The sequence below is a fragment of the Scylla paramamosain genome, chromosome 8 (genome assembly GCF_035594125.1).
Source record: "Scylla paramamosain isolate STU-SP2022 chromosome 8, ASM3559412v1, whole genome shotgun sequence".
Lineage (NCBI taxonomy): Eukaryota > Metazoa > Arthropoda > Malacostraca > Decapoda > Portunidae > Scylla > Scylla paramamosain.
The window spans coordinates 26440725-26461574 of record NC_087158.1 but is presented as its reverse complement, the minus strand read 5'-3'; the positions used below and the strand labels follow the sequence as shown (position 1 = coordinate 26461574).

The window sequence follows — 20850 nt, the reverse complement described above, 5'->3', positions numbered from 1 at the left end:
TGTTTGTATGTCATTTAAGAATTTTATTATAATAAATCAAGTTTGTTCAGTGTCAACTTAAGCAAATAGATGTACAATTATAGTAGGATTGGTACTGCCAAATTCTAGTCCATGTTTCTTATTCTTGTTTCACTTCATTTTTTTTTTTTTTTTTTTTTTTTTTTATACAATATTAATAATAATGACGATAAAAAATCTTTACTATTTAAAGATGCTCATAACCTGATACAATATATGGCTCAAGTAAATATTAAACAATCATCAGTACAATAATTTGAAGTTAGGGTTTTCATGATCTTAGGGATGTCATTAGAAGTTGTAAAATAATAGATTACATGGTGAGAATTATTTTATACACTTACATACTGTATTTGCTTTATATCTTTGAAAATAAATGAAGTGAAAAAAACAGACAACTCTAACCAAGTTTGATTAATTTGAGAAAAAAAGTGGCTTCACTTATTTGTTATTAAATCTTGACCACCATATTTTGCTAAACTGTTACAAAATTAACAAAGCCAATTTTGTGTTAAGCATCTGGTACTCAGAATGAAGGAAGAAATGGTAATTCTGTGCAGTAGTTATGGATCATTCTGAGACAAAGTTCTAACCACCAAGTACTCTCATCCATTCTCCCCAATACCTCCAAAGTCCCCTTCCCCACATCACTAATGTAACATGTGCCATGAGATTTTCCATTTCCTAACCTTGGTATTACTCTCTAGAAAATAGTTTTCTTCACCTATGCACAGACTGTTCATAGTATTCTGCAATTTTTGTAACTAGTTTCTCCTTAATTATGCATAGTCTGAAGATCTTCCCAACCAAAAAAAAAAAATAAATAAATAAATAAAAATAATAATAATAATAATAATAATAATAATAATAATAATAATAATAATAATAATAATAATAATAATAATAAAATAAATATATAAATAAATAAATGACAATAACACCAACATGGGAGGCAGTCTTTTCTAAAACTTATGATTGTTACTTGTTTCAATGAAGGTATACGAACAACCAATGAAATAGTAATGGATGAAGAGAAAAGAAAATATAGATTTACAGATTCAGTAATTGCAGCAACAGTGTTAATACTTATAATTTTTGTTCTTTTGGCCTTCAGATTATGGTTCAGCAAGGTAAAGATCAGTGGCTTCACCTAAATCAAATCAGCCTCTACATAAAAAAAAAAAGCAAATATTTAGATTCGTTGGCAGAGTATGAGAGAAGTGGTATACAGAAATCTGCTCGGAATTTTGTGGTTGAAGGTAAGTTATGCATCCTTGTCTTACTAATACAATATGCACTGTACTATTTTACTTGCATGGTGGATTACTTAAGTCTGATAGCTTTTACTCTGATTAAGAATATAAGAAATTTAAAATATATAGTTCATCTCTTGTTTTTAAATAGCTGTTACAGTTATGCATACAGTATATGAAATTGTATGACAGATGGTTTCACATAGTTGAGTGTCATAATAACCTTGATGGAAAGATGCTGGAGAGAAATAGACCCAGCACCTGCACTCAGCTTATTCCACTGGATTGTTTGATTATACATCAATAACAAGACACTGAATATAGATAAATGCATCTGAAGTTCCTCTTCACTATGTTAGCAAGACAGTGTGATCAGCAAACAAGCTTGCTGCCACTGCCTACCCCACTCTACTCTCTCAGTCTCACACTAGTGTTTCCAACTTTGCATTAATCTTCCTCATGCCATCCATACCATAAAACATTGAATCACCATAGGATCATCACACACACCTGCCCTACTCCTCTCTTGCTCCTATAACAAAACTCGCACTACTGCTGCTACTACTCAGAATAACTAACCAAAACTGGCATAATGAACTCACCACTAGTGTGAGCACAGAAATTTTAGTAAAAATCTGATCAAAATAAACTAAAATTCACAAGATTAACTCACCAGCTGTATTAGCCACTGCTCACCTATCTGCTGCCTATGCCTTCCTCCCTTTTTTCTTTTCCTCTCCCTTCTTTCGTCTTGTCTCAAACCTCCCTCCCTGTTATTTCCCCTCCCACCTTATCTGCCATAGGTAAGGGACAAGGGAGTGAAACCGGGCTCCCTCTCTCTCCCTCATTCATTTTATGTCATTTTCACTTCATCTTTTCCCACTCTTGTATACATAATTCCATTTTCATTCTTAATCAGTCTCATTCTATTTAGCAATCCTTAGGGTTGCTCCTACTTTCAGAGAGAGAGAGAGAGAGAGAGAGAGAGCTCTGACTCAGGTGAGATTTACTGTATGTATTACGTGTGACGCCAATAGTAGGTAAATGTATTTGTCAAAGCAGCAGGAAACTGAGGATGGTAAGAATTTAGGACTAGGCACAAAACTTTGGAAGGTACTGTATATATTTGTTGTGTTATCTCTAATTTATTAGTGGAAATGTGTCCATTTTGATTTTTTTTTTTTTTTGTGGATTTCTTTTATTATTTTCCGATTCCCTGGAACCAATTATTTTTTTTCCATAGGTTCTTCATTCACCATTATGCACATTTGCCATAATGAATGCTACATTGGAGTGAACCATGCTCATTTTCATGTACCCTACTGCATTACATAAACATGAAACATGAAAATATGAATATCAACATGAAACATGAAAACATGGACATAAACATGAAAACATGAACATGAAACATGAAAACATGGACAAAAACATGAAAACATGAACATGAAACATGAAAACATGGACATAAGCATGAAAACATGAACATGAAACATGAAAACATGGACATAAACATGAAAACATGTACATAAACATAAAAACATGGACATGAAACATGAAGCATGAAAACATGAATATGAAAACATGAAACATGAAAACAACATGAACACATGAACATGAACATGAAAATATGAACATGAACATTAAACATGAAACATTGAAAACATGAAAACATAAACATGATCATGAAACATGAAACAAAAACATGAAACTTGAAACATGAAAACATGAACATGAAACATACAAACATGAAAGCATGAACATGAACATGAAACAAAAAGATGCAATCATAAACATGAAACATGAACACATGAAAACATGGAACATGAAAACATGAACATGAAACATTAAAAAAAAAAAAAAAAAATGAAACATGAAACTTGAACATGAAACAAAAATATGAAGACATAAACATGAAACATAGTGCATTCCAAGCCTCTATAGTGCATTCTAGTCATCTATAGGACATTTTAGGCCTCTATAGTGCATTCCAGTCATCTTTAGGACATTCCAAGCATCTATAGGGCATTCCAAGCCTTTATAGTGCATTTCAAGCCTCTATAGTGCATTCCAAGTCTCTATAGTGCATTCTAAGCCTCTATAGTGCATCATAAATCTCTAATAGTGCATTCCAAACCTCTATAGTGCATTCCAATCATCTGTAGTTTATTCCAGTCTTCTATAGTGTGTCCAAAGCCTCTATAGTGCATTCCAAGCCTCTATAGTGCATTGCAAGTCTCTATAGTCCATTCCAAATCTGTATAGTGCATTCCAAGCCCTACGGTGCCGCCCTTTGGTGACGCCTTACTGTGCCGCTCTTTGGAGACGCCCTCCGGTGCCGCCCTTTGGCGACGCCTTACTGTGTCGCTCTTTGGAGACGCCCTCCGGTGCCACCCTTTGGCGACGCCTTACGGTGCCGCCCTTTGGCGACGCCATATGGTGACGCTCTTTGATGACGCTCTACGGTGCTGCCCTTTGGCGACGCTCTACGGTGCCGTCCTTTAGCGACGCCTTTTGGTGCCGCCCTTTTTGCGACGCCCTACGGTGCCGCCCTTTAGCGACGCCTTTTTGGTGCCGTCCTTTGGCGACGTCCTACGGTGTCGCCTTTTTGGCAGTGCCCTACGATGCCACCCTTTGAAGGCACCTTACGGATCTGTCCTTTGGTGCCGCCCTTTGGCAACGCTCTTCGGTGCCACCCTTTGGCGACGCCCTACGATGCCGTCCTTTTTGCGACGCCCTGTGGTGCCGCCCTTGGCAAACACCAATATATATATATATATATATATATATATATATATATATATATATATATATATATATATATATATATATATATATATATATATATATATATATATTTGCCCTCTGGATTTTTTATTTTTTTTTTTTTTACCTAGTTATCTTGGGGGGTGGTGTCTCCACCACGATCTTCAGGAGGTCTTCAGTCAGTGTTTCGAAAACTAATTTGCTGCAGCTTCGCGCGCTGCAGCGCTCCCTGACCCTGGTGTGCCTCCAGTGTTGCGTCGCAGGGATAATGTTGCGGGACATTCGAGAATATAGTGGAGGAGGGGAATGTCTGTGTTTTTGTTGCAGTGATTACAAGGAGGTATGATCTCGTCTACAATCATTTCCCCCGGGGGAGAGGTATCCCAGGCGATTCTGTGTATGTGCCACATGGTTTTGCTGGGCAGGTTTGGTGGCAAAGTGCTCGGTGATATGGCAGCTTCCTTATAATAGTGCATGCGCTGCTCCTCATGCTGGCTGTGAACAGCCAATCAGAAAGAGCAACCCATCGACCACTCAGGCAAGAGGAGCAGCATTGCATGGACTTTATAAGGAGGCTGCTTAACAGATAACACCGGGCATCATATTCTTTAGTCTCTCACCGAAGGAATATAATGCTCACCAAGGGTGGCACCGTAGGGCGTTGCCAAAGGGCAGGACCGTATAGCGTCTCCAAAGGGCGGCACCGTAGGACGTCGCTAAAGGGCAGCACCGTCGGGAGTAGCCAAAGGGCGGTACCGTAGGGAGTTGTCAAAGTTCGGCACCGTAGTGCGTCCCCGGGGCCGGAGGGCGGCACCGTACACACACACACACACACACACACACATATATATATATATATATATATATATATATATATATATATATATATATATATATATATATATATATATATATATATATATATATATATATATATATATATATATATATATATATATATATATATATATATATATATATACACACACACACACACACACACACACACACACATACATACGGTGCCGCTCATATATTATATACTAATATATACCTATCAATAAGAACGAGGAAGAGTAGTAAAAACATATCAGGTCTGTATTATTATATGGGTCAGAAACATGGACTATTAGTAAACTGATGGAGAAAAAAAAATGGAACCTTTTGAAATGTAGTGCTGGCAAAGACTTGAAAGTTTCCTGAACAGAGAGAATATCAAATGAGGTGCTAAGAATGGATATCGGAAGAGAATTATTAGTAAATGTGGGAACAGATGAAATACTTAGGACATGTTATGAGGAGAGGAAGAATTGAAAATTTAAGTTTGATGGAAAGAAAATCCCAGGTAGGAAGGCAAAAGACAGACTAAGAAAGAAGTACATGTATATGGACGGGATAATAAGAACAAGAGAACGTTTCACGGCTTGTCTACTGCAAATGACAGGAGACAGATGTGGCATTCCATGGTCGCCAACGTCTGCATGGATATGGCAGTTCGATAGGATATTATTATTATTATTTCATTTCTATACAAAAAGGCTACTTCTCTTCATATTCTATACTGAACTTTCCTTCCCTTTCCAGTCATCATATAACGTCATCCACTTGCACGTCATCCCTCACGTGTGTCTCGGCCATTCCGACTAATTCGAAATGCCATTCACTGAATTCCTTACACGCATCCTCGAATTTCCTAATGCCCCATCCTCTCACATTCGCACATCCAGAATTCATACATTTTCTCGCCTGGTAGGTGTCTCCTCTTTCTTTCACATTCACATACCCTATCCTTATAGGTTTTCTTTCATCATGTGTCAATGTGCCCTGCCTACTATCTGCTGCCTGATATTGTGTAGTCTCTTTGTTATCCTGCTGATCCATTCTAGAAACCTGCCGCACATAACTCTCTCCGCCACACTGAAAACGGCGGCAGTGATGCCCGTTGTAAACAAGCATCTCTGAGTCTCGTCTTTCGTCGTCGCCCGGAAGCCGAAGGTGTCTGCAAGGTAAATATAAAGATACTGTATTGTTATAGAGGGTTAATTGTCCTTGGCAATTCTTGTTTGCCACAGTGGTATGTCAGTGCCGAAAGTCATGGCTCAAGAAAACATAAATCATGTATTTTCACTCCCTGGTATCCATGTTACAGGTAATAAAGATTCCTATGGAATTCTTTTATGGTTAATTTGGAAAATAGCTGATCCCAACTGATTTTTTTTTTTTCACATGAATATGATACATACTCAACATCCATGGCGGTTTCAGTGGGCGGTCGGCTTTTGCTTTGCATTTTTTACCCTTTTATACATGTATGAGTTTTGGTTTATATTTGTGTATGATTTGGGGAAGAGTATAATAGGAATATCATTGTGATACAGTCTTTTACTGTATAATAGGAAAAGGTAAATTTTTAGATTTACACTATGATCCCCTTAACCCCATAACCTAGCTGGGGGGCTGCCCTGCCTTGGCCCCACTCCAGGGATACTAATCTAACCTAATCTAGCCAGGGCATTGCACTTTTCTCGACCACCCGCCTCATAACATAACCTATCCTACAGGATTGGGTCTAGGAAATTTTTTTGGGGAAGTGCCTGTGTCTATTTTGGAAATTAGATTTCCCACGGAAACTCAGAGAAATAAAGTTTCTTAGAATCCAGTGAGGTATGCAAAAATCACATTCCCAATGTTGTAGAGTATGATGGTGTACATCTAAGATAATATTTAGGAAAATGCAGTTGGTTGAATACTGGTCATCTTATCCTTGAAAATTGGGTAAATTTTGAAAAAATGTTCACTCTGACATCAAGTAATAAGAAATGCATCATTTGTTGTATTTTGATGCCTAGAAGATGAAATTGGCACTCTTGGCCGTCGCAGAGCCTTAGTATAAATTCACTATGTTTAGGGAAATCCTTAGAAATTTTCCAAAATACAGGGAGTCTCCTGAGTGCTCTTTTTTATTTCATAGGTATCAAAATAGCATGATTGATACATTCCTAACCTAATCCCATTTAAAACGTGTTCATGCAGCTGCCTCCTACCTTACAGGAAGTGCCTTTAAAATCAGAAACACTGAAGGTACAGTAATGCTGTTTCTTTGTCTTAGGAACCACGTGGCTGTTGGTGCAGCGCCACTTGCATCCACAGCTGGTGGCAAGTTGGGCACTCTATAGCTACGGGCAGAACACCATGTGCTCTGAAAAACTCCTGAGCAGCATCATTATTTTCAAATTGATGTGCTATGTATGAAAAATAATTGTCCCCACAACCAGGAAAAACCACCATGTTGGTGAATACCGAAAGAGGGCAGAGACTGATCTTGCCAAGACCAAAAGGTGATCAACTACAACTGCCTTAGTAATCAAAAGAATGTCTAGAATCAGGTCAGTTAGGTGCAAAACCCTTATGCTGAATATGTGAAACAGTGTTGCCAGATTCAAACTCTTTTAATAAGTGTGGTTGATTAATTTATTGTGCATGTCAAGTAGTGTGTAACCTCACAAGGAAACCACACAGGAAAATAAAAGAACCTCAGTCAGTAGTATTCAGTGCATTTCAATGCACTATTCTTAAGTCTATGCTGATAAATGAACCCATATTTCTAATAAAATGGCGACACAGAATTGTTGGGAAAAAAAGATAGGGAAAACTTATTTCTGCAGTAGGTAAGTAACAGATGCACTTAATATATACACCATCAGTAAAGTATGTGTTTTTACCCCACAATTTCCCTAAGCTTTATAGCCCTCCCCACTACCAGGTTTTTTTTTTCCAGTTTGCTGATCTTAAGAGAGAAAGAGAGCTAGGGTAAATGTTATTTATCAGCAGTAATACTAAAGGAGTAATTTGCAACAAAGTGTACGGAAGAAAATTGTCTTACAAAAAATATTTACTTCCTAGTGGTGTACTCTTTTTTTTTTTGAGCCAATTAGACTGTTTTTTCTAATAATGCTGAAAATCAGGTGTAAGACAAATTTTGATTGACAAGTCATGGTACAAATGGAAATGAAAATTGCAAATGATATTCTGCAGGAGTTTACAGGATCTACATTCATTTTAACATTTTCTCAGTTGTTTGTAGGATTGGGTTTTAAAGTAGTCATTCATTCATCTCCCCCTTTTCTTTCCATTTACGAGTATGTATTATTATTGTTATCATTGTTGCTACATCCACCACTTACATTGCCACCCTTAGCCAACCAGCCACTAGTAACACTCTTTGGGCAGGCAGCAAATCAACACAGAAGTCAGGACAGGACTCACTCTGTCATCAGGTGTCATGATGCAGGTGGAAGCAATTCACAGGGATTGTAGTAGTTCATAGTGGAGTGCGAGGCAAGGACATGCTAAGACTATATGCACAGCAGCCATATATTGCCTTACTAGAGAACAGGGCACAATTATCTTGTGTCTAGCAGGACACCACAGGTACCAAAGCTCACACCAGGCAGAGCATGAGTCTTAAGTGTGGCACACACACACTGTCCACACACTCACCAGGCAGTCACTCAGATATCCATGTAGAACACACAAGGGTAGATATAGGCACTACAAGTCTCAGCACAGCTGACCAGAAGAACAAGAACCTGGCACCCCAACACACACAATGCAAACCCATGGGCAGAAGCACAAGACGCATCTCCGAGCATAACGAAAGAGCTGCGGCTAAACACAGAGGAGCCTTTCTCAGCTGCACTTCCCAACAGTGGTAATCCTCACAGCCACAGGACATCTTCCTCATGCAGTCCTTCCTCAGATCAGCTCTCAGGTACACAGCAGACACTTCACAGAGGCTCTTCCATCCTCTGTTCCTCCAGCAGCAGGAAGGTTCTACAGCCAGCTGTGACATCCACAGTTTTCCTCCAGGCCAGTGCTCCCTCTGGCCTTCACAGCACCCCACACAGGCTGCTACATGTCCAGATACCAAACTCTGGTCACCATGTGTGTCCACCTTTACCTCAGGTGTGCATGCCAGGGAGTCACAACTGCCTTCTCAGACCTGCAGGCACCAGATTTGTCTCCTAGCTGCTGTTACCTCCACTGCCCTGCTTCATGTCAGTAGTCTTCAAAGCCTCGTTGCTGACTGACTATTACAACTGCCTGCTTTTTCTCTCTGTCTGTGAGATTCAGAAGTTCCCATGCCCTGGCTTACCGCACATGTCCAGAGAAGCAGGGGGCCAGAAAGCATAACCCCACGCCTCACAATAGAGTCATGCCTAGCAACAACCCCAGCTGTAATACTGTTCTCCCACTACAACAATAGTTGACCTGACTATTCCTCATCACTACTGTTACTACCAGCATAATCCTTCCAACAGGTACTTCATGGCAGGGCTCTCAGGGGCCAGCTCCTCCTTTCCCAGCCACTTACCTGCTTCCAGCCACCTTATAACAGGGGTGAGGTCTGAGTCAGCTTATTGTGCATCCTGCCACCAGTCATCATTACCACATGCTTCAGCTGCTGGCAGCTATTCCTTCTGTGGCCCAGCTGGCCACACTTCAGCAGGCTCCTCTTGGCATTGCCTGCTGAATTTGCGCATGGTGGAAACAAAGGTTGTGGCATGGTGCAGCAGTAGTGGTGACAGGCACCAGTGCCCTGCCAGTGGTGTGCAAAAAGGCCTCAAACTCAATAGCCTTTGTCAGTGCAGCCTGCACATCCACTGGGTGTACATGCTTCATGTATGTCTGCACCTGCTGGTTTCTTGAAGCAATTGATATTTTGGTGGTCTTGAAGGAAAACTTGCTACTGGTTCTTTGCTTCATGAAATATGCCATTGCAAATTTGCTTATCTACCCGAGCAAGATTTTCATGGAATTACTGTATAACAGGGAGACTCAGTGTATGAATTTTGTCACCAATATTATGACTGAGGCTGATAATCCACCAGACTTTGTTGTAGAAATGTATAGGTTTCTGTGTAATGACAAGAGTTTGAATTTCACTGGATATCTGATCCCAATTTTTTTTTTTAGTTGTTAATTTAGAATAATTTTTAACTCTTAGAAACTGAATGATTACATTCAGTGTAAGATGACTAATTTAGTTTGCCATTTTAGGTGTGACAATGGCTGATGGGTTGCTCTCTCTGTCCTGGAACAACCACAGTGCCACATTCTGCCATGCCCTGTCCTCACTCAGAGCCAAGGTTTGAAGTAGTGAAGGATTCACTTATCTAATAAGAGAAATTAAAATTATTTTGCATGCTTAGTAATAAGAAAGCTTGCCTCAGAATCAGTATCAGTACATTAGACTGAACATAGAACATTCTTATTATTCTTATAACGACCACTTATTAGAATTATTACAGCTTATTAGTTTTAGTTACTTCACTTCTGTATATGAAAGAAAATTGCTACAAGCATTCCATTAGTAATTTTAAGTGTCTACAAAGCCAAAAGGCAAACTAACTTAAGAATCATATTGCAAGAGTTCTTCCTTTCCAGTGAGTAATAATTAATGTTGTAATTATTGTGTTTCTATAGAATTCTTGTTTATCTTTCATCACATGATTGCTCCATATCCTCCTTATAATGAATATCATGACAAGACAGTCAGCAGAATAACTGGTGGCAGTATGCAGCACAATGATGACCAATGGGTGATAAGCCTTCTTAGCAATGAAAGATGACACTGCTCAGTTTGATAACACATGACAAGCTCATTTTGCCAGTGCTTCTGTCATATCCAAAAGAAAAGAAAAGTACATAGGGAAAGATGAGACTTTAAATCATGGAATTTTCATAGCAGTATTTTTCTTACCTCACTCCACTGTGAAGGTTGCCATAACATGTTTAACTGGGATTATTCAAAGTGAAAGCTTATATCAATGAACTACAGATGTGCACAAGAATTTAAACAATATGCTACTCATGCTGCCATGCACCACCAGTCATTTCTGAATTCTCAGTCTTCACACCTCAGGAATTTCAAATTGTGCAGTTATTTGGAGAGCTCTTAAATTGCATCCAAAATCCATTCAGTTGATTTAGATAAACGGAGAGTCAGGCGTGCATACATTGTTTGTATCACTTTATTTTTGTAAATATCATCCTTATCATTATTGTTTTTAAAAGGCAGAGACTTTGTCAATATTTTAGTCTATCATCTGATAGTAGTCTGCCAATTTAAACTCAAATAGAACTGCATTTTTTCTCCAAAGAATTTTCTTCAAGTTGCCTCACTTTATATGTTGGGTCTTGTGCTACCATTCATTATTCAACTCAAGAGATATAATAACAAGGAAATTACATTTCAGTCATAAATATAACTTATGCATCAAACTATTTACTTTAGAGTTTCTTTAATTGTATAAATTATTCAGGCCTTGTGTGTCTTTTCAGGACAGATATGCAGATGTAACTCTGAGTTGTGAAGGCAAGTTCTATGCAGTTCACAAATTGGTGCTGTCAACGTGTAGTGAATACTTTGACAACATTTTTGAACAGACTCCATGCAAACATCCCATTATAGTGCTAGCCAACATTCAGCAGGCTGAATTAGAAGCAATTCTAAGTTACATGTATGATGGAACAGTGACGGTATCTCAGTCAAACCTTCCAAGACTAATTAAAGTGGCTGAACTCTTGCAAATCAAAGGTCTTGCTGTACCGGATGAACCTCCAAAGAGCAGTAGTGCACCTCATCACAGAAGACAGTCACAGGACTCCAGTAGTGGGAAGAACAGTCCATCTCCAAGGACCAAGTTGAATAATTCTAGTGAAATTAGTGAAGATCCTCTGCCCAAACGAATAAGAAGAGAATCTGACTTCACACAAGTTGACCCTCTGGAAAGTCCTGCAAGTGTATCCAATTCTCAGCATCAGGAGGATTCAGTAGAGTTTACACTTGAGGAAAAATATGATCCAGGCTCAGAAACTATAGCAGAGGCAGAGTTGGAATCACAGACTTTGGTATCTTCACAGGTGGGTGTGATAAAACTGTAGGAATTAAATATTTCTTCAAAGTTTATTTGTTGCAGAAAATAGTGTTGCATATCTACCAGCACTTAAGTATTTTGAGAAATGTTTAGATTTCGTATTACAGTACATACTTGTAGTAGTGGTGATGACAGTAGTGACACTTCATTAGCATTATTATGTTCTTCAAATGTAAATTTCCTTTCTGTCTTATTTAGTGACAACTGATTCCGAAAAGAGAATCAGATTGTATTTACTTGAAAACACTTGGTAATAGTGTAGTTATTAAACTCTTTTCAGGATTCCAACTGTGGAGATTACATAAAGAAAGAAGTGACAGAGCCACCAGAAGACAGTGAGTCAAGTGTTGCAGATCCTGGAGTGACTTATATTGAGAGGGGATTGTCTGATGTTTCTGGAGGTGACTCACTGGAAGCCTTAAAACACACACAGCCTCCTGGTCTACAGTCACTCCTCAGACAGGAATCATATTCTGAGGAAATTAACACAACAGTGGCTGGACCTTCAGGCATGCAAACTGTAAGTGTGTGTGTGTGTGTGTGTGTGTGTGTGTGTAGTTAATTTTGTCATATTTAAGCTATGAATGCTCCTTGCACACATAACTTTGTCTGTCAGCACATTCTATTAGCTGATTGCTCTGCACGTGTGTGTGTGTGTGTGTGTGTGTGTGTGTGTGTGTGTGTGTGTGTGTGTGTGTACAGTGTACATGTTGAACTTGCAAGTATTTCTCATACCCTCTTGATGAGAACTTAGACCTTTTATAGTGTAATATGAGGCACAGCTTAGACCTTTTATATAGTACACACCCACTCTTTATATTCAAGAAGAATAAGCTTGATATATAGTTAGACAGGCTAACTACTCAACAGCAGCCACTCTGCCATTTTACAAGTACTGTAATATGAATTCAGTTCTACATCTTTGTTTGATTTCATCTAAACCATTTCCTGCACTCATATTTCATGATGAATGTCTCACCACTCAGCTTGTAACACATTCATTGCTTCCTCCATTGCAACTACAACAATTTTAGGCTGCCTATCCTCTTCTACTCTCAGCATTTTATCAATACATTGGTGTACTTGTCTTACAACCATCTGTTCCAAAATTGCTGTTGGAAGCAAAATAATAGTTGGATGGCCAGACTTTATTCTCAAAAAACCCAAAGCATTATAAGAACATTAGAAAAAAAAAAAATAGACACCTTAAAGTGCAGAAAAATCCATATAAACAAATCCTTCAGTCAAATCCTTCAGTTAAAGAAATGGAAAAAAAAAATTCTAAACCAAAACAAATGTGGAAAATACCTGTGTGATGTGTGCGATGTATACATCACGTTGGCCACACCCACTTTACTAAAAAATTGCTAAAAATACTTAGAAGGCAGTGATTCCTTTGAAAATTGGTGAGAGTGTTGCCAGATGAATACCAAGGGTGGTGGTGTACTTAACTCAAATATGCCAGGACATATTTGGACAGGTAATTGTTATTACATGTCCCCTTGAAGTCGCCAAAAATTCTAAATTTTTGTCCGGTGGCAAGTAAGGTGCACTTGAAATAGTGGTTGAGATTGCAGATGATGCAGACAATGAAAAAAGTGTTGATTGAGTGCAGGAGAACAATAGGCTGGGCACTGTAGTGGACATTGGATGGTGCCATGAATATGTGAAGCATCAGGGAGTAGGCAGGAAAAGTTCACTCCATTGCCTGGCAACTGTGATGTGGTTGTATGCCAAGTTAGTTCTTGTAAGCAAAACAAGAAAATTTACTTATTTACTTATTTGTCTGTTTATTAATTTTTATTTACTTTGTATATTATATTACTTTATTTTTTTGTTGGATATCCTTTTGGTCATAAGTCAGATATGTCGTATGTCAAGTACCGCACTGTGTATGCTGTCATTTCTTTCTGAAAGTACCTTTTTCTCTCCATATCCTACTATTCTATGTTCTCTTTTTTACCTAATAATTCCTTGTGCATTATTGAAGTGTCTGACCTATTCCCAGCAATGAGTACATGTAAGATAATGACTTTTTCAGTGGTTTGGTAGTGAGCCTCTGAGTGCCCTACCTGCATCAAAGACAAACCTAGCATCAGATAACCAGTTCTTTGGTTTCACCTCACCTCAGCCAACGCAGAAACGGGTAAGTTTATTTTGAGGAGCTTTAAGTACTTCTGTGGAGGATAAAAAATGATAATATTGCTTGGTGGAAATAAATCTCAAAATCTCCTTAGCCTTATCTTCGCATGTTTTAGCACTAATGATGCATCACATCAAAATGGTTATGTTAATTGATAAAGATGAAAATATCCTCCACAGTTGTATTTTGTACTAATTCAATATTTTAAAGTATGAGGAAATGCATAACTCACAACTGATTTTTCATCTTTGTAAAGTAATTTAAAACTTTTACATAAACAAAATCTTTTGATGGGAAATAATTACATAATTAACAATTTATTTAGGTGTCTTTGTATTGGTTGCATTTTCTTACTGTAACAACAAATGTATGAATCATTTGCACACATAAGTGTAATTTAGGAATTATATATAAGGTGGATTTATTATTAGCCATTCAGGGTTAACCTTTTTTGGGGGAAGGGGCTTCTAGCAGGTCTAAAATGAAGAAAAATCTCTACTGACATACTGAGTTGTGAAAAATTGTTCACAATGCAGTCACGTCACCTTGAGTGACAACTGAACATTCTGAAACTTCAAAGACTCACAACCTGAACTGCTTCCTCTACTTTTATTCTCAAACAAGCCATGAGACACAAGGCAATAGAATATACAACAACATCAAGAATTGCATGGCTAACATTTTTTAATCACCAATTATAGTGGGCAGTGTAATGTTCTTGGGATGAAAGCAGAGAAAGGAGATAAAAGTGGTGTTGGAACAAAGCATGAAAGGCCAGAGAGGATGAGGATTAAGATATTAGGCTCTGGGTTTTGGGTCAGGTGTCAGATATGTGATAGGACTGAAGATGAGGTGTGAGGATGACAAGTTGTCCTGAATGCATATCCTCTTACTAAAACAATAGAGATGGTACAGTGTGTGTGTGTGTGTGTGTGTGTGTGTGTGTGTGTGTGTGTGTGTGTGTGTGTGTGTGTGTGTGTGTGTGTGTTTTCTTTTTTCACTGCTTTATTGGTTAGTGTTTGTAATACTTTGTATCATAACACAGCATACCTAATATTAACATATGCACTGCAGGTTCATTAAATTAATCTATTGACTGAAATGTGATTCAGTTCAAGTAGATGAACTAATGAAAAATCTATTTAGTAGAAAGTTGCAAAGTTGTGAAGGCAAGATTGGCTCTACTGTCAAATGAACCAAGGCAAATAAATTATTTGAATTAGCTAAAGATACAAAGAAAACAAGAATTAAGATATTCAGACCTTTTCTCATTCTTAACTCTATCTCTCCTTGCACTGATTAAGAGTGGGATACTTATTGAGCATAGGTGATGAGCTGGTAGTACCACCCAAATCCAGGGCTCTGACATATAGAGGGGGAGTTGCTTAACCTTCCTTTATGATCAACTTCAATAACCATTAGTAAATATTTATCCTTAGGTTGTATTCTAATTTAATAACATCATTAATCTAAGGAAAGAAGTAAATGGGTAGAAATTGTGGTATGCAGAAATTTCAAATAAGCTGGAGTAATATGGAAGATGAAAGTAGCCATGAATTATTAGGCAAAGAACTGAGTTCTACAATATGATAGAGTCAGGTCACCACCAATATTGGAGGAAGATTTCCCTAATGGCCCACTTGAGATTTAATTTACATGTGTAATTTATAATGAAAGCAATGACAGAATTTGACAATGGTTTTGACCTGGCTGAGACAGGCTCACCAAAAATTTTAGTATTTTCAGACTATATACAACTCTCTCTCTCTCTCTCTCTCTCTCTCTCTCTCTCTCTCTCTCTCTCTCTCTCTCTCTCTCTCTCTCTCTCTCTCTCTCTCTCTCTCTCTCTCTCTCTCTCTCTCTCTCTCTCTCTCTCTCTCTCTCTCTCTCTCTCTCTCTCTCTCTCTCTCTCTCTCTCTCTCTCTTTTATGCATATAACTAAAGATAACAAATACATAGTTCATAAAAGTCAAATGGTTACGGTAATGGATTGAAAAGCTGTGCCAAGATATTGTACACACAGCTGATGAACACTCGGTATTGATATCACCTCATATCACCTACATGCATTTTGTATCCCTAAGTTACTTTCTCGTTGACTTTTGATATTTGTGACCGCAATTAAATGTTAATACTGACCTTGAATTAACAGATAGACTTACCAAACATGAGTTCCAGTTGGAAATTAATATGGTGGGGTGCAAGAATTACAAAAAGTGGTGTATAATGAGTATTAAGGTGCATCAACTGATATGAATGGCAGGTTTGCATGTGGTACACTCTTACTTTCAGCCACAATTGTATTTCATGGAGAAATTTGTTTTTCCAATAGTTAGGACAATCCTAGGACACTTTTCTTCTATCTCACAGAGTAAACCAGCCTAACCTAATATACCATATGAGTTAAATCATTGAAATTGTTATAATCTCTGTTAAATATACTCGCCTAACTTGAGTTTCATTAGGAAATAATTGTGGTGGGCTGCCAGAGTTGTGGCGAGTGGTGTACAAGGAGTGTTAGGTAGGTAGTTTTACTTGTTTGCCCTGCAGAGGTAAAGGTTCACATTTTATATTCAGCATACAAGTCAACCCCTGGTTTTGGAGAGACTTTTAGGCTTCAGATGTCAACTTATATGCTGGCATAATGGTACACACACACACACACACACATGTATATATATAAAAGACATGTTCTCAGGATTTTTGTTTTTGTTTATTTTTTAAGTATCTAGTGCAGTACTTGTGCTTGCTTTTCCATTTTTATGATATAGTGGCATGATATACTTTAGGTGCAAAAGATCAACCTTAATTAATCTAAGTATCCTTGTGCCTTGTTTTCATTCACTTTGGCTCATAATGCTTGTACTTGAGAAAACCTGACGAATTCTAGCAGAAGAAAAAAGATGTAAGGAATTTTCCTTTCAGTGTGTGTCTTAAGGATGAAACTCAATTAGACTAAATGTGCTCTTGTAAATTTCGTCCAACTTATCCCATTGCCATCTTGAACCATTTTGGATTACTGACTCTATACTTGTGTTGCATCAGCTCAGAACAATTTGGATCACCAGCTTAGTCCATCTGCTGTACTAACATTGACCATAACTTTACCCAAACCTGCTGTTATAATATGATTTTGGCTGTTCAGATAATACTACCAACACCTGGATGAAGCAGGACCACATCTATAGTTAAACATGTTTGTTCTTTTCGAAGAAGGGGACTCCCCAAAGAATTTCCTAAAATTGTTTTAGTAATATTGACAATCTGTAAGAAATCTAAGATTTGTAATTCTATCACCCAGTGATTAAAGTGAACTTGAAATATAGCCAAAAGCCTGGTACTGAAGGAGCATATGCAAAAATAGCAAGACTAGTTCAAACATCATTTTGCAAGTAAGAGTTAAACACACACACACACTGAAAAAAAAAAAAAAAAACTACAGAGGAGTCTTCACTTGCCATAAACAGTTTTGTTTCCTCCTAAGCTAGGGGAATGGAGTTTGTGGTCTGTCTTTGGTCATACCCTTATCCATAGATAACCAGAAGATCTAAACTATTTCCTGGAGGCTGAGGAGGGTACCAGTTGTTAATCAAGTGTGATACAATCATGATGAATTATGTACACACACACACACACACACACACACACACACACACACACACACACACACACACACACACACACACACACACACACACACACACAAGGCTACAGTCATAACTGAACTGGAATTATCAAGAGAAGTTGGACTTTGTGAGAAGTGGTAACATGCTTGGCCAATGCCTGCTGTGTCTGAGCTTAGTTTTATCCCTGACAGGTAAGAGAATTGTGCTTGTGTGCTTGAAAAACAGGATCTCCCACTTCTTCCTTTTTAGAAATTTTCATAAATGGAAAATTAGTGTCTTTACTGACAACATTCAGTTAGGTGGCTTTGGTACCATATGAAATGTCAATTAGTAATTTTACTACAGGAAACACTGCTGTGTGATGGGTGCAGTCGCTGGCAGTACGAAACACGTGAAAATGATGTCACAAAGGATAAGAACAGGACTGCAGTTAAGGAGGAGCTTGATATCAACAGGTTGTGTCATTTATGCAATCCAAACTTCAAACAAGAAGAGGAATGCACCACAACATTAGACATTGGCACAACCTCAGTTGAAGATCCCCAACCTAAAGAAATGTCTGCTTGCACTTATGAAGGCATCACTTACAAAAAAATATTATCATCATCTCAAAGGGGACACCATAAGCTATTAGACAGTCTTGGCTATGCATATACAGTAAAAAGAATTACACATACTGCTGTGCATTGGCGATGTGCAGTGAGAAATAAAAATATGAAATGCAATGTGACCATTAAAGAAGAGGATGACAGGTTCACCAGAGGACCCAATCCTCATTGTCATCCACCATCAGTGTACCAAAGTAGACCTACCACCATTTTTAAAAAGAAAGCTGTGGAAGATGTTTTTTAGTCTGCAGCAGACATCATAGATAAGTGAGTTCAAAATGGAGTTGATCTTAACATGTCTGTAACTTCCTAGCCTGCTCCAGCTCTCTTACCTAACAAGCAGATTGTAAATTAAAGCCCATTTCTACCATCTCATCAAGCCAAGCTGCTACACAGTTAGATTGATATCCTTCCAGATGTCCCTCCTCTTTGATGACAGAGTGTTAAGAAAGCTGCAGTTTAAGTATTGAAATTATCATAGATAACTTGTAAAGCTCTGGGAAGATTTCAACAATGGTCAAGAGTCATCAGCAGAAGATTTGCTGTGAGCGGTTTCTTGTCACATTGCCATCAATATGCAGTAGAACCTTGGTTCACAAACTTAATCTATTCCAGGCCTTGGTTTGCAAGACCAAATTGTCCACTAACCAAAATAGTTTTTCCTATTGAAATTAATGTAAATACGATTAATCCATTACAGCCTCAGAAATATGGTATTTTTACATATTTAATTGCAATTAATTTTTTTTACATATTTAATTGAAGAATATAGAATGAAATTGAAATACATATCCTTTATTACCCTTTCAATACGATGATGCCTACATAGGCGTCATAATTACAGTCTGTTTCGTTTGTTGTGGAGTGATCCTGTACTCTAGTATTCTAGCTAAAGACTCCGTATATTGTCCTTGAAGTTCTGTTGCTCCTCCCATCATCCCTGTTCCCACCAATCACATAAATAAGCTACACCATGCCCCACCCTCCATCCAGAAAGAGGAAGTCTCATTGGCAGAGCCTACATCATAGTTCCCCCCACCCTATGGTCCCTCCTTTGTCCTCCACATCCTCCTATCCTTCTCTTGATCCCATACCCCTCCACCAGGGAAGGGAGACTGTATGGGGTTGTACAGTTCCCCCTCCCTGGTTCATTTCTTACCCTCTTACCCCCTACCTCTCTCTCTCTCTCTCTCTCTCTCTCTCTCTCTCTCCTCTCTCTCTCCTCTCTCCTCTCTCTCTCTCTCCTCTCTCTCTCTCTCTCTCTCTCTCTCTCTCTCTCTCTCTCTCCTCTCCTCTCTCTCTCTCTCTCTCTCTCTCTCTCTCTCTCTCTCTCTCTCTCTCTCTCTCTCTCTCTCTCTCTCTCTCTCTCTCTCTCTCTCTCTCTCTCTCTCTCTCTCTCTCTCTCTCTCTCTCTCTCTCTCTCTCTCCTCTCTCTCTCTCTCTCTCTCTCTCTCTGTGTGTGTGTGTGTGTGTGTGTGTGTGTGTGTTGATGCATCTGGGAAGGTCCTCTTATCAGTGTCAAAGGTAAACAAAAACCAACTCTCAATTACTGATGAATGCAGGTAGTGAATGTGTGTCTATTAATTCTTTTTTATGTAGAGAGAGAGAGAGGAGAGAGAGAGAGAGAGAGAGAGAGAGAGAGAGAGAGAGAGGAGAGAGAGAGAAGAAAGAGAAAGAGAAAGAGAGAGAGAGAGAGAGAGAGAGAGAGAGAGAGAGAGAGAGACGCCCACATGCGCAAACAGCTGCCTTCCAATCTCTTTTCTGATAACTTTGCCTTCCCGACCCTCCCCATTTATTCCTCCTTCACCCATCCTCACCTCTTATGTACTACCCTGCAATCACCCCAGGTGTAAATGTGTGTGTGTGTGTGTGTGTGTGTGTGTGTGTGTGTGTGTGTGTGTGTGTGTGTGTGTGTGTGTGTGTGTGTGTGTCATAGTTACACCCAGAAAAAGCCAACTCAAGTCCCATATTTCTACGGCAACTGAAGGGTTGACTCAGAAAGAGAGAGAGAGAGATCATATTATATTAGAAATTAGACAAGTTACCACTTGCAGGCCTATTAATGCCTACATGTTTGGCAATAATTTCCTTCTTTACTTCAATAGTAATACACTTAGGCTTCTTACTGCTACTATCACTGACACTTTTCTCCTTAGGTTGTATAATGGAGGCTAAAAGAACACAGAAAAGGGGGAAAAAAAAAATTTTTTGAACACAGCACTCTCACAATGTTTACACCAAGTGTGCCATCATACAACTGAGCATGAGGTTTCATGAATTGTGGGTAATGTACCTCAAAGCATCATTCATGAATCAAGCTAAAATTTGTTTGCAGAACTAGTTCGTGAACTAATTTGTTCGTGATGTGGGGGGTTCGTGAATTGAGGTTCTACTATAGTATAATGATTGACTGATTTTAGGCTCTCATTTTTTATTGTTTATGTATATGGCCATGCCTTTGATGGGGATCCAAGGAATTAGACTTTAATAAAAGAG

The 20850-nt window shown here is 38.5% G+C and overlaps 1 protein-coding gene across 14 annotated transcripts in view; it reads left to right on the top strand.

The window, feature by feature from the left end:
* Nucleotides 1-972: 972 nt before the first annotated feature.
* The window catches only part of LOC135103055 (myoneurin-like), a 33536-nt gene continuing 13658 nt past the window's right edge, over nucleotides 973-20850 (top strand). For 2 of the 14 annotated variants that reach the window (XM_064008978.1, XM_064008977.1), the window contains exons 1-7: nucleotides 5139-5786; nucleotides 5924-6043; nucleotides 9359-9437; nucleotides 10098-10186; nucleotides 11382-11963; nucleotides 12258-12497; nucleotides 14019-14123. In XM_064008978.1, coding sequence (XP_063865048.1) covers nucleotides 5691-5786; nucleotides 5924-6043; nucleotides 9359-9437; nucleotides 10098-10186; nucleotides 11382-11963; nucleotides 12258-12497; nucleotides 14019-14123 — 1311 coding nt within the window. In that variant the 5' untranslated portion in view covers nucleotides 5139-5690. The other 12 variants (XM_064008990.1, XM_064008984.1, XM_064008982.1 and 9 more) reach the window with 11 other exon arrangements.